We start from the raw sequence: 15377 nt of genomic DNA on the forward strand, positions 1-15377 counted from the left end.
CAGCGCGCCAAGCGCGAAGTGAGCGCTCAGCCCGGGCCAGCTGATATCTAGGTGCCTTTGGCAGCCCCCAACCTTCACCCCTGCCGCGGTACCCTAGTGGGAGCCCACGTCCACGCGGGGCGGCCTAGGCGGGGGACACCGAGCGCCCCCACCCCAGGCCAGCACCGTGCGCCCCTTTGCCCGCAGCGCCGGCGCCCCCCCTTCGTCCCATGCGCCAGGCGGCCGGTCGGTCGCGTCGGGGGGCGTCATGGCCTCGGCGGCGGCGGTGGCGGCAACGACCGGCGAAGCGGAAGAGACCACCCGGCTGCGCAAGCCGCGCTTCTCCTTCGAGGAGAACCAGATCCTGATCCGGGAGGTGCGCGCTCACTACCCGCAGCTGTACGGCGCGCAGAGCCGTCGGGTGAGTGTGGCCGAGCGGCGTCGCGTGTGGGACGGCATCGCCGCCAAGATCAACGGCATCAGCAGCTGGAAGCGCACCGGCCAGGAGGTGCAAAAGCGCTGGAACGACTTCAAGCGGCGCACCAAGGAGAAGCTGGCCCGCGTGCCGCACTCCACGCAAGGCACCGGGCCCGCCGCCGAGGACGCCTTCTCCGCGGAGGAAGAGACCATTTTTGCCATTCTGGGACCCGGCGTCACGGGGCCAGGAATTGAGGAGGAGCCCGCGGCGGCGTCAGCGTTGGCGGCGGCGGCGGCGACTGCGTCCCCGCAGCCGACCGCACCCGGCGCCGGCGCCGTCGCTTCTCGCTATGCGCTGTCGGACAGCCGCAGGGAGGAGCGGCGAGCAGGTGAGTCGCTGCGCCTTTGGACCCCGGAATTTGCGGGCTCGCGGGGTCCAAAGCCCTGCGGGTTGGGTTCCCATTTTGCATCTGCGAAGTAGCCCCCACCTCCTTCAGGGGCGTGGAACTCTGCGCGGGGGGCGGGGGGGGTCGTGCGTGGTTCTGGAGGAAGGCAGCCTGAGCCCGCAACTTTGCTACCCGGGTATGGTCCGCACAATCTGTTTCCGGATCGGTCAGATGACCACAAGAACAGCCCCTACATTCCCCGGGGTGGCAGTGGAGATGCCCTGAGTTCACAGGGGCGAATGGTGGGTGCTCCCTGAGTATTCAGTTTCCAGGGCTTGATAGAATTACTGGTGCTGGTGGCACCTGCCAGGTTCACCATTTTGTAAATCAGACTTCTGGAGGTTTGGTAACTTTGTCAAGGTCACAGCTACTCAGCCTTGAGTGGGGTGGGGGTATTCCAGTAGGGCAGCATGTTAGGTGGTCCTGGGGTCAAGTCTGGTAGGAAGACTGGTATAACTGGAGTGGACAGGTCCGGGCTTGGCTGTCTGATACAGCCCAGGGAGGTCCCTGAGGGCTTCCTGGAGGGGGAGCCTGTGAAACACAGGAGAGGAAGCCCTAGGGCAGGTGGGGGTGGGGAGTGCAGCAGCAAGGGTGGTGGGTGGGCTAAAGCCAGACCCTACTGAACTGTCTTTGAGGCCTAGAGATGGGGTCTGAGTTTTATCTAAGTGTTATGGCGAGGTGCTGAGGAGGAAGGGAGACAGTGAAAGCACACAGATCACTCAAGGTCACACAGCCAGTAACAAGGTGAGGACCAGAACGCAGGTGTGTGTCTGGCTCCCGGGCCAGGCCGCTTAGCCACTGGGCTGGACGTTACAGGAGGGATGCCAGAGAGCGGTCAGTCATGGAGGATTGAGTCAAGGTCAGGACTTGGGGCACTGGAGAGGCACTGAGGGGCATATGAAACCATCAAGGTGGGCCTTTGCTGTCTGAACCGGCAGGTGCAAAGGCCCTGGGGGCATCCTCAGATAGAGCCCTCTGCAACTGACCCAGGATGCCAGAGGTTCAGAGGGCCCCTGCTCCAGCGGGAGGTTAAAGCATGGGTCCTGGAGTGGCCTGAGCTATCAGGACACATACTGGGGCCACAGCCAAGGACTGGACGTTTCTGGTGATACTAGTATAAAGTCAGAAAGGACATGGAGAACTTGCCGCATGCTGCCCTGAGCCCCAGAACCTGGGGTGCCTCTCCAGGGCAGGGAGAGAAGCTGTTTTGGCTTCCATTCAATCCCATGCTCACAGGCACCGTTTACAGATGTGGAAACTGGAGGCCCCAGCTCAACCTGCGACTGCCAGAAGGCCCGTGGATGTGACAACTGGGCCTATTTCTGTTCCTTTTTAATCCAGTCGGCTAGAAAAAAGAAACAAAAACAAAACTGTCTAGTGGCTGCAATGCCCATGCCCCTTATAAGGAAGACACCACCACCTCCGTGCCCTCTCCTGGCCTGGCACCCCCGCAAGGTGGTGGTCACACAGCCTGGGTTGTGGAGCCAGCCTGGGTTCCAGTGCATCCTCTGTGTTTCGGGTCTGTGATGTTCTCTTTGGGCCTCAAGTCACCTCATCTGTGGAATGGGCTGGTGAGGACAGTGCCCACCCCAGGAGATGGTTGCAAGGCCTCAGGGTGTTGACACCAGCTGAGTTTAAGGCCTGACTGGGCCAAGTATCCAGGACCTGTTTATTCTAGTTACTCTCAGGTCCACCACCTCCCACCCTACCAGCTGGATGCTGGTAGACAGGACCTGGGTGGATGCTTTTACATGGAAAAAAAAACATTTCCACCCACTGGTTCACTCTCCAAATATCCACAGTAGCAGGAAGGTAGGGAGGGAGGCCGGAAACTAGGAATTCCATCTAGGTTTCCCATGTGGATGAGCAAGGAAACCCAGCCCCTTGGGCCATTCCGGCCACCTCCCAGGCTGCAGGCTTTGAGAAAAGACGGGGTGCTCTAATGTGGCCCAAGCGAAATATGAGCTCACCCAGGCCAGTGGGCACTGGGGTGGGGGGTGAGGAGTGAGAAGAATCCCAGCGTGTGAAACAACAGGTGCATGGCACAGAGGGGCAGAAGGGAGGTCCCTAATCTCTCTGTGGCCCGGGAATACAGGTGTCTCCAGATCTTGCTGTGCCAGGTGCAGAGGGCTTCTAAGAAGATCCCCCAGCACTTGTAGCCAGCCCACCGCCCCCGCCCAGGAGCCAGGGATGAGACCCCAGAGGTGTGGGGGCAGGTGCTTCCACAATGTCCTGAGTGAGCTGGGGTCCCTGCCTGGCCCAGCACAGGACCTCCCAGGCCGTGTCTCCCTATAGCTGACCTAGACCCCCAGGCTTATGCTGGCCCCTGGGTAGAAAGCCAGGTGTGCTGTGGGACTTCTGACCCCAGGTGTGATGGCACTTGGGTTTGAAAGGGATGCTGCAGGAGTTGGGGTGGCTCAGATGGAAAAGGGGATGGCCACATCCCATCCTGGGGAGCTGGGAGCTCCAGTCCCAGCTAGTACATCCTGGGCAGCAGCAGGGGCTGAGGGCTCCATGCCTTGGAGCTCTGCCTGGTTGCAGCTACTAGCTAAGACAGACAGCATTCTGTGCATTGCACACCTCACTCCCCCCCCCCCCTTGTGTCTCTTCAGAAGCTCCAGCCCACGGCAAGGGTGGCTCCAGCAGTCCGCAGCCCTGGGCCCGGCCTCCATCCAGCCATGCCCAGGAAGGGGGCTGCCCACGGCCCAAGGAGCGTGAGTGCCCACCCTCTGCAGCCCCCCAGCCCGTCCAGCTGCCCCGGCTGGCCTTGTCTCCACCCCCCTCGGCCCCTCCTCCACTGCCACCCGCAGCACCTGCACAAGTGGCACTCTCGCCACCTCCGAGGCCTCCATCCATGTCCTCCAACCCAGAACCCTCACTGGACTTCCTGCGAGCTCAGCAGGAAACCGCCAGTGCCATCCGGGAGCTGGCGGACACCCTGCGGCAGGGACTGGCCAAACTGAGCGAGGCTCTCAGTGCCCTGCTGCCCCTCCTGCCGGGAACCCCAGGGGAGCCACGGGCCTCACCTCCACTGCCACCGCCTCCGCTGCCGTCCCCGCCGCCCCCACCCCCTCCTGGGCCTGTCCTGCCCCCGCCTGCCCCCAAGGTGGAGCTCAGCCCGGAGCCCGTGTCCGTGGTAGCTGCTGTAGTGGACGGAGCCGTCGTGGCGAACCGGGGGGTGATCATCGCCCCCAGGAGCGAGGAAGGGGCACCCCGGCCGCCCCAAGCAACCCTGCCTCCCCACGACTCGCCCCCACACAAGAGGCGAAAAGGTTTCCCCACGCGGAAGAGGCGGGGCCGATGGAAATCGCCTTAAGGTTCATTTTGCTGCTCTGCCTGCATCCCCCTTGGTCCCCAGCTTGGCGCGGGCGCGGGGCCGAGCGCCCCCAGCCCTTGTGCTAGTTAGTGCCTGATTCTCCTGGAGGTGGGGCGTGGGGTTCGCCGCCAGGCTGTCCTCTAGCCCCCCCTTTATACTGCTGTCTGCCTGGCTGCCTCCCCGCAACCCTGAAAAAGCCATCAACAATTTTCTGTTCATTTATTCCCCCCACACCCACCCCGCGCTGCCCTGCGCATGGGGGGTGGGCGAGGACTCCTGCGGGTCTGCACACAGCCCCTTCCCCAACATGTCCTGTTCGTGACTTGAAGAGACCTGACCCGTGAGGAGCTCGCCCCCCATCCATCCCAGCCTTTGGAAAGGGTGGACCTTGCTAGACAAACCTAAATGTGGGTGGCGACAGCGAGAGGTGGGGAGGAGGTGGACTCGCTGCCCTCACCTGCAGAGCTGCACCCCTCATCCCTCTCTCAGTAATGACGAGATATCAATAAACCTATTTTTTTGTACATTCGGTCAAGGTTCGGGGCCAAGCCGCAGCCCCTGGAAGCGGGAGGCGGGAGGAGGTAGTTTTCCTGCTTAAGTCCTGTGTTCACACGGAATTTTAAGCATTACCCATCCTTTAGCTGCAAACCTCACCTTGGCAGCAAGTCCTGGGATCCTGCCCTCCAACTACCATGGGGAAGGCCTCTTCCAACCTCCCTGAATATTCCTTGGCTCTTGGTTATAATAATGTCTGGAAATGAGCCTGTCTCCGTGGAAGGCAGGACTCTGAGCCTCATGTGAGTGTTGGGACACTAAAGGCGAGAGGGGCTGCTAACAAAGTAGATGGCCACCGATTCGGACTCAGCACAGATCCTGCTGCAGCCTCGTCTCTCTGGGCCCCAGGTTGCTCATTCTTAGCATGGCCCTATGGAGACAGCAATTGGGGCGGCCGTCCCCAGCTCCCAAGGAGTATAGTTCCATGGAAAGCATTTCTTGACACACCCGCCATGGCAGTGATTTAAAAATACAAAAAAAATGTAAATGCAACTTCCGCTCCCATTTCCAGATTGGGCCTCAGTCGCCCCAAATTTTTGCCCCCAAAGCGGAGACCTTATATCCATCCAGCTCACCTGCCGTCTTAATCCTGCCGGACACCCATAACATCTGCCAAAGAATGGCACAGGGCATCCCCCCCCCCATCACAGGCGACATTTAAATGGGGCTTTTCCCTCCCTCGAAGCCGACTAGCCATCACTGCCTACACCCCGAGAGAGAAAACAGGGACCCGGGCTTGGGGGGGCTTCCCTCAAGCTGGCTGGGCCTACCAGGAAGTAAGCCCGCAAGCTGAAGGGAAGGGGGAGATGTGGCGCTTGCCCTTCTCAGCAGCCCCCTCCTCTAAATCCCCGTCCCTCAAATCGGGGCGCCCGTGCTTCTGACCGTCCCTTAAGGGCCCCCCATTAAGTGACTGAGAGGTGATGGGGGGGCGGAAGACGGCGAGATTCAGGAAGGCCGCCCCCAGCCTCCCGGGCGACGGAAGTGCGTCACCGCCCGACCCGCGGGGCATTTTGGGAGTTGTAGTGCGCTGGGAGGAGGAGGCGGCGAGTGGCCCGCGGTGTTAACCCCTTGGAAGCCAGAGCGTCCGTGGAGCCACGCTTCCCTCCTTGGTCTGAAACTCGGGCAGCGGCGGTTCGGACGCGCTCAGACCTTCCCGTGCTTCGGCAGCGGCCTGGCCCAGCGGCAGCCTGCGGGGGGCGAGCCAGGTCCGGCTCCCCCATCCCTGCAGCTCGAGACCGTCCAATCAGGGCCTGGCCGCGCCGCCGCCCCGTCGCGCAGCCCGTCATTGGCCCGCTTGGGGAAGGGCGGGGAAACTGAGGCCCAGGGAGCGCCGTCCGGGTGCGCAAAAGCTGCCCCAGCAGAGCGCGCGGCGAGTGCCCGCGCTCGGGGTCTGAGTGTGCAGGCTCCTCTGATGGCAGCACGTCCTGCACAAGGCTAGCGCCTCGGGGTGGCCGTCACCTTGCCCGTGCGCGCGCGCACACAGCCCGTGCGGTCCAGCCCGGCACACGCACCCCGGTCCAGCCCGGACGATGCGGGCAGCGTCGCGCACCGAGTAGGCGACCAACCACCGCCGGCCCCTTTAAGAGCCGGCCCCGGCGGGACTACATTTCCCAGAAGGCTTTGCCGGCGCGTTATGTAACTTTCCCTGCGAAGCGGCCTCTGGGGCAGAAGGAGGCGGTGGCGGCGGCCGTTGCAGCGGCGGCGGCGGCGGCGGCGGGAGCCTGAGGCGGCGGGGCCCGTGCGGGGCGCCTCGGCTGGGCTCCGGGACCGGGCGGAGCCGCCGGCGTGCGTCTGCCTGCCTGTTGCAAAGGAAACGGGCGTGAGGAGAAGGAGGAAGGAAGGGGAAAGAAGAGAGAGAGAGAGAGGGGAAAAAAAAAAAAAGGCGCAGGCCCAGGGGGGCGGGGAAGGGGGGCCGGGCCTGAGATCCGGCGGGGAGGCCGGGACTGTGGAGCGGCGGGAAGAGGCGATCGCGGCGGCGGCTGGAGCGCGGGGTCCGGCGGAGGAGGAGCCGGAGGAGCCGGAGGAGCCCGCGGAGCAGCAGGCGGCGGCGGCGCGCGCGCGAGGGGGCCATGGCGTCCGTGCAGGCGTCCCGCCGCCAATGGTGCTACCTGTGCGACCTGCCCAAGATGCCGTGGGCCATGGTGTGGGACTTCAGCGAGGCCGTGTGCCGCGGCTGCGTCAACTTCGAGGGCGCCGACCGCATCGAGCTGCTCATTGACGCCGCGCGCCAGCTCAAGCGCAGCCACGTGCTCCCCGAGGGCCGCTCGCCGGGACCCCCGGCCCTCAAACACCCGACCACCAAGGACTTGGCCGCCGCTGCAGCCGCCGCCGCCGCCGCAGCCGCCGCCGCCGCCCAGGGACCCCAGCTGCCACCTCCCCCGCAGGCTCAGCCGCAGCCGTCGGGGGCCGGTGCGGGCACGGGGGGCGGTGCCGGCGGCGCTGGCGGAGCTGGAGGTGCAGGAGGCGCGGGAGGCGCGGCAGGCGGAGGTGGCGGCGGCGGCGGCGGCGGCGTCTCCTCCGGCCAGGACCGCTATGACAGGGCCACTTCCTCGGGCCGCCTCCCGCTGCCCTCGCCGGCCCTGGAGTACACCCTGGGGTCCCGCCTGGCCAACGGGCTGGGCCGCGAAGAGGCGGTGGTGGAAGGGGCGCGCAGGGCGCTGCTGAGCTCCATGCCCGGCTTGATGCCCCCCGGGCTGCTGGCCGCCGCCGTGTCCGGCTTAGGAGGTCGAGGCCTGACGCTGGCCCCGGGTTTGAGCCCTGCCCGTCCACTCTTCGGTTCCGATTTTGAGAAAGAGAAACAACAGAGGAACGCGGACTGTCTGGCCGAACTGAACGAGGCCATGCGGGGCCGAGCGGAGGAGTGGCACGGGCGCCCCAAAGCCGTGCGCGAGCAGCTGCTGGCGCTGTCCGCCTGCGCCCCGTTCAACGTGCGCTTCAAGAAGGATCACGGCCTGGTGGGGCGCGTCTTCGCCTTCGACGCCACGGCCCGCCCCCCGGGCTACGAGTTCGAGCTCAAGCTGTTCACCGAGTACCCGTGCGGTTCCGGCAACGTGTACGCGGGGGTCCTGGCCGTGGCGCGCCAGATGTTCCACGACGCCCTGCGGGAACCGGGCAAGGCGCTCGCCTCCTCCGGCTTCAAGTACCTGGAATACGAGCGACGGCACGGCTCGGGCGAGTGGCGCCAGCTGGGCGAGCTGCTCACCGACGGCGTGCGCAGTTTCCGCGAGCCGGCCCCGGCCGAGGCCTTGCCCCAGCAGTACCCGGAGCCCAGCACGCCCGCCGCCCTGTGCGGGCCACCCCCGCGAGCGCCATCCCGCAACCTGGCGCCCACGCCGCGCCGGCGCAAGGCGTCCCCCGAGCCCGAAGGCGGCGAGGCGGCCGGCAAGCTGACCACGGAGGAGCAGCAGCAGCGGCACTGGGTGGCCCCCGGGGGTCCCTACTCGGCCGAGACCCCCGGCGTGCCGTCTCCCATCGCCGCCCTCAAGAATGTGGCCGAAGCCCTGGGTCACTCGCCCAAGGACCCCAGCGGGGGCCCCGTGCGGGCCGGAGGGGCCAGCCCCGCAGCCTCCTCCACCGCGCAGCCCCCCGGCCAGCACCGCCTGGTGGCCCGCAACGGGGAGGCCGAGGTCAGCCCGACGGCCGGGGCCGAGGCGGTGGGCACGGGCGGCGGCGGGGGCGGCGGCACCACCCCGGGGGCGACCCCCGGCGCCCCGCTGTGCTGCACCCTGTGCCGGGAGCGCCTCGAAGACACCCACTTCGTCCAGTGCCCCTCGGTGCCCGGACACAAGTTCTGCTTCCCCTGCTCGCGGGAGTTCATCAAGGCCCAGGGCCCGGCGGGCGAGGTGTACTGCCCGAGCGGGGACAAGTGCCCGCTGGTGGGCTCGTCCGTGCCCTGGGCCTTCATGCAGGGCGAGATCGCCACCATCCTCGCCGGAGACATCAAGGTGAAGAAGGAACGGGACCCCTAGGCCGCTGCCGTCCCTGCGCCCCCCGCCCCGCCGCCCGCTGCGGATAAATTATTCCCTCCCCCACCCAGCCCGGTGCCACCCCACGTGTTGTACATACCCCTCCCCTGGTCCACGCGGGTCCCCCGGGGTAGATGCATTGTGGGTGGGGGTAGAAGGCTTGTGGCTCCTGTCCGAGGGGCGCTGGGAGGGTCCCCGGCCCCCTCCCCATCCCCGCCCCTCCTTGGCTTGGCTTGGCTTGTAGTTGGGAAAGAGACGTCCCGAGAACTCTGCTCTTTATAAACGAAGCAAAAGGCATTTTCTCCCCTCCCTCCCTCCCCTTACCTTTTTTTCCTCATTCAATAAAACGAAAGATGGTTTTGTTTTTTTTTTTTTTTCCTCCTTCTTGGTCCCTTGGTCGTGTGAGCGCTGCGCCCCCTGTGGGACCGGGGCGGTCCTGCAGGCGCGGGGCGGTGGCTGTGCGGAGCGCGGCCTCCAGGTGGCGCTCGTGGCCCTGGCTGGACGGGTCGCCCGGTCCCGCCACCAGCCCGTCGTGCAGATGGCAGAACCGAGGGCCGGCGTTGGCGTAGGAGCCACAGCCACGCTCAGCGGCAGGCTGCCCTTCGCGAGCAGGTCACTGTGTCCACCTGCATTCGGGAGAGGGGACTCTGCGCCCCATGGGGTCGGGGAGTTAGGTCGTGAGAGGCTCCCTAGAAGGGACGGGTGGTCGGTGCTCGCTGGCGGAGAAGGGCTGTCCTGGGAAAGGGGACATTTGCCTCTAACGCGGTAACGCGGCAGGGTACCTAGAAGCGAGCTGGCTGGGCTCCTGGCTTTAATGTCGAAGGACAAGCCTCCCCCCCATCCCCCTCGGCAGCTGCCCTGACACCAGGTAGAAGGCTCTGCACAGCCACCCCGCCCCCCGCGGCCGCCTTGATGTGCTCGGCCTTGTCCCGCACCTGTCCCCATGATTGATCATTAACCAGGACTTCCTGCTTGCGGGCGTCACGGGGCGGGACTTGGGTGATGCAGCAACGCAAGGGTTAAGGGGAGGGGGCAGACCCAGGAGCCCAGCACCCCCACTTCCCACCTTCCCTCTACCACCATCAGATCCCTCTAGGTGGAGTTCCGGGAAGGGCAAGATGCCAGCGGCCAAGGGCAGCGCGTGGACAGACAGATGGAAAGCGATAGCCCAGGGGCCCCCAGAGTCCAGGTGTCTGATGACTGAAACCTGGGTACCAGCCCTTGTCCTCAGTTCAGGGAAGGGGTTTGTCCCACGCACCTGCAGCCCATGCGTCCTCACCCCTCATGTTAGGGCCCCTGGGGCTTCTCCGTGTTTGGGGGGGTTCGGTTCTCACACTGGCAGGGAAGGTCCCATCGGCTCCCAGGTGTGCTGCTACCCCCTGGCACTGCCAGCCTGGGCTCTAGGCAGGGCTGGGAAAATCACCCCTGATTAAATACAGCAGGCGATAAACCTAGCCCAAGGGTGATGCAGGGTAGCGCTCTGGGCCTGGGTGTCCCTTCTCCGCCAAGCCTGCCCCAGTCTCGGCTCTGCAGGCAGAAACGCCAGGTCTCCCCCCACCCCCTGCAAAACCTCAGGGCCCCAGTCCTCTGGACACCTGCTCCCTCCACCCCAGTGGGGGCTCCAGCCGTGGAGAACATCTGGTCCTTTAAGAACAGCTGGTAGGTGGGTGGGGGGCAGGAGAGTCAACCCCAGCCTGGCTGGTGTGTGTTTTAGATAGAGGTTGGGTTAACCATTAACACAGCAGAAGGCCTGAGCGCTGTGGGTGTGGGGGGCTGGACTGGTGCCCCTTCCCCCAGTGCCAGGTGGGGCCGGGGCCGAGGAGGGCGTCCCACATTCATCTGGGAATCTCCTCGCACAGAGATGTAGTGGGCTGAGCCCACGGGGAAGGAGGCACAGGCCAAAGGGGGAGAACCTGGGAGATGAGGAGTGGAGGGGGGGCAGTTCCAAAAACAAGGCTGAGTGAGAGGTGCCAGTGTTCTCCGACAGAAGGCCGGAAGCAGACAGCTGGGTCGGCACAGGGCATGGCGCACGCCTGCTGGTCCCCCACCTCCTCCGTGAAGCCCTCCCTGACTCAGGCTGCATTAAGTGCCCTTCAGGATCTGCACTCCCCCTCCACCCCACCCACCCCCCGCACCATCGCTGCCTGGCAGCTGGTTGGACTGTGAGCCCCAGGAGGACAGGCCTGAGGCAGCCTGGTCACCTGTGTGTGTGTCTCCCCAGCATCAGCCAGCGCAGGACGAGACCGCCCGCGGGCTCCTGGCCCTCTGCTTCGGTGTCCGCAGGGGGATGGGCTCAGTGCACAGCAGGAGGTGACACCTGCTGTCCCGGGTGGGGGGGGCCACACACAGACCCCAACACCTGACAGCCACTGGGTGGGAGAAGGAGGCTGACCATCCCAGAGACGGAGAGCAGATGGGGAGCTAGACAGCACCTCTGTGCAAACTGTATGCGCGAAGGCCGTGGGGTGTGAGTGGGGCCACTAGCAAGATATGCCATCCTAGGGAGACGGGAGTACAGGATGGGTGCCAGGTTCTGAGAAAGAATAGGAGCAGGTGGGAACTTGTCAAGGGCTGGGCGAAGCAGGCATGGCAAGAGAACCCACCCAGGACAGATGTCAGGGATATGAGGCGCCCCTGGGGATGGCCTGGGGCCTGGTGCAGGCTGGCTGAGCACCCCCTTCCCCACACACTCCCTCCACCCAGCCCATGGGACACTCCGAGACAGCTCAGGCAAACAGACAGACAGCCGGCCAGCCAAACTGTCTCGTTCCTTCCAGAACCTTCCCCACCCAGAAAGCTTCCCAGGAGCCGGAAAAAAAAGATCTGCCCGCCCCCCTACCCCTGGGCGGCCTCGCCCGTGGCGGGTGCCCACTCACACCTCAGGCAGAGGAAGCTGGCAGGCCCCACAGGAACTTTTGGAGCGGGGTGGGGGCAGGCAGGCAGCAGGGACGGAGGGAGAGGAGTGGCGAGCAGGCGGGCAGCGGGCAGCCGCTGTACAATGGTCCTAGTGTCTGACCTGGGCCCTGGGCACAGATATAAATAATATGTGCGTGTCCCCTTTATATATCCAGCAGCGGGCTCAGGGTCGGGGGGGTCACAGGAGTCTGCTGGCGTCTGAACAAGTGCGTGCAGTCAGCCCCTAGGGGTGTGGGGCTGGGGGCTGAGTCACCCAGCCAGGGACAGGGACAAGGACCTGTCCACACAGAGAGGAACCATAGAATAGCAGTCTAGCAGGAGACATCAGGGAAGACCACGGACGGGCGGGGGGAAGCTGACTGACCACAGATCCCAGACCATCAGAGCTGGGGACTGAGGGTGGGGGCAGGTCAGGGAGCAGAGGTGAGGGAGGTGGCCCCGGGTTCCGGCTCAGTGTTTACCTGGGGCAAGGCATTGCAAACAGCCGCCCAGCCTGGGCCACGGTGGGCGGGTGGCCGGGTAGGCGAGGGTGGCGACGATCGGCTGGGTCCCAGCCCTTGGCACCAGTGGGCCCCACCACGCCCACCTGTGGCCTGGGAGGTGAGTAACACACGCGGGCTGACACCTGGGGGATGTGACACACGGTGTGAGGAGGCAGACACGGTGACACACAGTGACAGATATAGGCAAGCCTAGAGGGACGGAGACATAAACAGCAATGGCGGCACACGCAGGGACAGGCCGACCTGTTGTTCCATGTGGCACACAGCAGGTGGTGACGGACTGAGAACCTGGCCACAGACCCCTGAAAGCCAGGGACACACAGGCAGATACACGCACAGATACACACAAAGGGGGCCTGGCATGGTAGCCAAATGGCTAAACTTCTTGCCTTGTGTGCGTCAGGATCCCCATAGGGGCATCGGTTTGTATCCCGGCTGCTCCACTTCCCTTCCAGCTCCCTGCTTCCGGGAATGAACAAGTGGATGGAAGATCTGTCTTTCCTCTGTAAATCTGACTTTCCAATAAAAAGAAAAAAAAAAATAGACACACACCTACAGACACCCACAGTTGGTGAGGGCCAGTCTGGGCCAGTCTGGGCCAAGTCTGTGGGACTGTCAATCCTTCACATCCGCTCTCTGCCTCAGTCTACCAACCACAGAGGCATGGATGGAGCCAGTTAGGTCAGCAGCTCACCTGAGGCAGGTCGGTGGTAGGGCCTGGTAGCTTCCATTGGCCACCACCATCAGCAGCAGCAGCTTACAGTCCCCTGCCCACTGCTGGACGCCTGCCACCCACACACAGATCCGTCTCCCGGATGCCCCCTTCTCTCCATCCCTCCAGCCCCGACGGCTGCCATGCTCCAGTCTGTCTGTGCATCTCCTGTGGTACTTTTCCACGCTGGATGTTAGCAGCTGTCCCTGGAGTGTGTGTGTGTAGGGGGGTCACACCTGCCCACGCCAGCTAGCCACCAGACACCCTACCACGGAGAGCCAGACGGTGGGGCTCCACCCTCGCGAGGGACCCTAGGACAACACCCCGCCCCTCCTCCTCCGGCCACCTGAGGTCCCTCCAGGGGCGGCCTGGGGCCTGCGCCTGGGGACAGGAAGCCCCGGGCTTGGCCGCACAGCGCCCTGAAAGCCTCTTTGAGCCGGCCTCCGCCCGCCCCGCCGCCCGCCGGCTCCTCCCGCGGAATAATATTTGGGCTGTTGGCCTGGGGGGCGGGGGCCAGATCCGGAGGCCGCCGGGGAGAAGCCAGAAACCGCAGGGTTTCCTGCTTCGGGCCCGGGGCCGACTCCGGGAGAGACCCCCAGGCCGAGGGAGGGGGGCGGGGGCCCGGGAGACTGAAGGCCTTTCTCTCGCTCCAGTTGTTTTTTCCAGAATCTAGGAGGAATTCCCCCAGCCTGCCGGGGACACAGGCTGGGGTGAGGTGGGGGGGGACCGAAAGCCAGCGCCACAGGGGGCGGGGCGGGTACAGGGACAGACAGAAATTAGAGGGTTTGAGGCGGCAGGTACTGGGGGTGGCGGGAGCTCGGGGATCCGTGGAGGGGGCGGGAAGGACAGAGGGACGGATGCCACTGGGGCCATTGGGAAAGAGACACATGGCCCAGGAGCCAGCAGCCAGCAGCAGAGACCCAGGGACCCAGGCACACACAGCTGGATACCCTGCAAGGATTGAATGGCTCACTGAATGAATGAGAGCAGAGGCGCTAAGGCAAATACACAGCGAGGAAGACATACTCTCAGGCCAGCCCTGGCCACCAGCCCTGGCCCACTCCTTCCCCATGCTGGGTGTGAAGGGAAGCCAGGCCGAGGAGGTGCCCAGCCACACCCTTGGAGTGCTGGGAGACCCAGTCCACCCTCCCGCCATCCCCTGGCCACCCTTCCTCACATGCCGGGGCTCACGCCCAAAGCACAGGCAGAGACGTAAAGAATGGTTTCACATGAAAGGCAGAGCTTTCCACCAGTCCACTCCCGCCACAACTGGAGCTGGGCCAGCTGGGAACCAGAAGCCAGGAGCTCCATCTGGGTCTTGCACGTGGCTGGCGGGAGCCCCATCACCTGCTGACTCCTGGGGTGCACACCAGCAGGAAGCTGGGGTCAGGGGCAGAAGGACAGGACAGTTAACTGCAGGATGCTCAACCACCATGCCAACACACACACCCTTGCTTCTCGTTGGGTTGCTATTCTACGCTTTATTTATTTTTATTGGAAAGGCAGATTTACAGAGAGAAGGGGAGACAGGAAGATCTTCCATCTGCTGGTTCACTCCCCAAATGGCTGTCACAGCCAGAGTTGAGCTGATCCGAAGCCAGGAGCTAGTAGCTTCTTCTGGGTCTCTCCTGCAGATAGAGTCCCAAGGCTTTGGGCCGTCCTCCACTGCTTTCCCAGGCCACAAGCAGGGAGCTGGATGGGAAGTGGAGCAGCTGGGACACAAACAGGCACCCTTATGGGATCCTGGCACGTGCGAGGGCAGGTTTTAGCTACTGAGCCATTGCACTGTGTTCCCCTTATTTTCTTTGAAATAAACATCTGCTGGTCCCCAGAAGCCCCACTCCCCCCCCAAAAAACAGAGGTTATCGCACACTTACACTTATGTGAGCACAGGTACATTACACACACATATACACTCACGTACACATGAAGTGGCCAATTCCAACTCAACACTTCCTCTCCCCCCTTTCTGCCCACATCTGTCCATTTCCCTCCTCCACAGCTCAACCCAAAAAACGTGCAGCTGCTCTCGGTTCCCCGAGTCCTACAGCTACAGAGAGGTGTGCGTGCCTGGCAAGCGGAGGTAAGGACCTTCGTCACCTCAGGGGCCACCCCCGCTGCCGCCACTGCCCCTGTGGGGGCTGCTATCTATGAACAAACTGTCCTTGGGGTCAGGGACAGCCGAGAGAGCCAAAGGTCAGGTCCATGCTGGGTCCAGCCCCTCCCCCCAGAGGCAGCCAGCCCTTGGGGCTGGAAGGGAAGGGGGCTGGACAGAGAGCAGAAATGCAGGCATGGGGCCAGCAGCAGTCCTGAGGCTGGGGGCCGGGGAAGAGACATAACGAGTTCAGAGAGGGGCAACAAAGGTGCTTTAATGGTCAAATACAGCCACAGCCAGGCAACAATCAGACTCCACCAGAACCAGCCGGCACTCCAGCCAGCCCCGTGTGGGTTTTCTGGAACCAGCATGCGGGACAGGATGGCGTCTTCTCTTTGCCATTCTACTGCCACATGACAGTGCCAACCTGGTGTCACTGGGCCACCCAAGCACTGCCCCCAACAAACGGCCAA

General features: G+C 64.1%; 2 protein-coding genes across 3 annotated transcripts; both read left to right on the plus strand.

Annotated features, from left to right (window-relative positions):
* Positions 1-247: 247 nt before the first annotated feature.
* LOC121153820 (myb-related transcription factor, partner of profilin-like) lies at positions 248-4234 on the plus strand. Its single transcript, XM_040976562.1, has 2 exons — positions 248-785; positions 3455-4234. The coding sequence occupies exons 1-2, from the start codon at positions 248-250 to the stop codon at positions 4156-4158; spliced, it is 1242 nt and encodes a 413-aa protein (XP_040832496.1). The 3' UTR covers positions 4159-4234.
* A 2508-nt stretch (positions 4235-6742) lies between these two features.
* On the plus strand, positions 6743-9234 carry LOC121153822 (interferon regulatory factor 2-binding protein 1). Of its 2 annotated transcripts, none has more exons than XM_040976564.1 (2): positions 6743-7142; positions 7239-9234. In XM_040976564.1, exons 1-2 carry the CDS (start codon positions 6783-6785, stop codon positions 8679-8681), a joined length of 1803 nt encoding a protein of 600 aa, XP_040832498.1. In that variant the 5' UTR covers positions 6743-6782; the 3' UTR covers positions 8682-9234. The 2 variants fall into 2 exon arrangements, with proteins under 2 accessions (XP_040832498.1, XP_040832497.1); XM_040976563.1 differs by having other exon boundaries at positions 6743-7122; positions 7201-9234.
* The last annotated feature ends 6143 nt before the right edge of the window (positions 9235-15377 follow it).

The sequence above is a fragment of the Ochotona curzoniae genome, unplaced genomic scaffold (assembly GCF_017591425.1).
Source record: "Ochotona curzoniae isolate NIBS_2020 unplaced genomic scaffold, NIBS_Ocur_1.0 contig_2699, whole genome shotgun sequence".
Lineage (NCBI taxonomy): Eukaryota > Metazoa > Chordata > Mammalia > Lagomorpha > Ochotonidae > Ochotona > Ochotona curzoniae.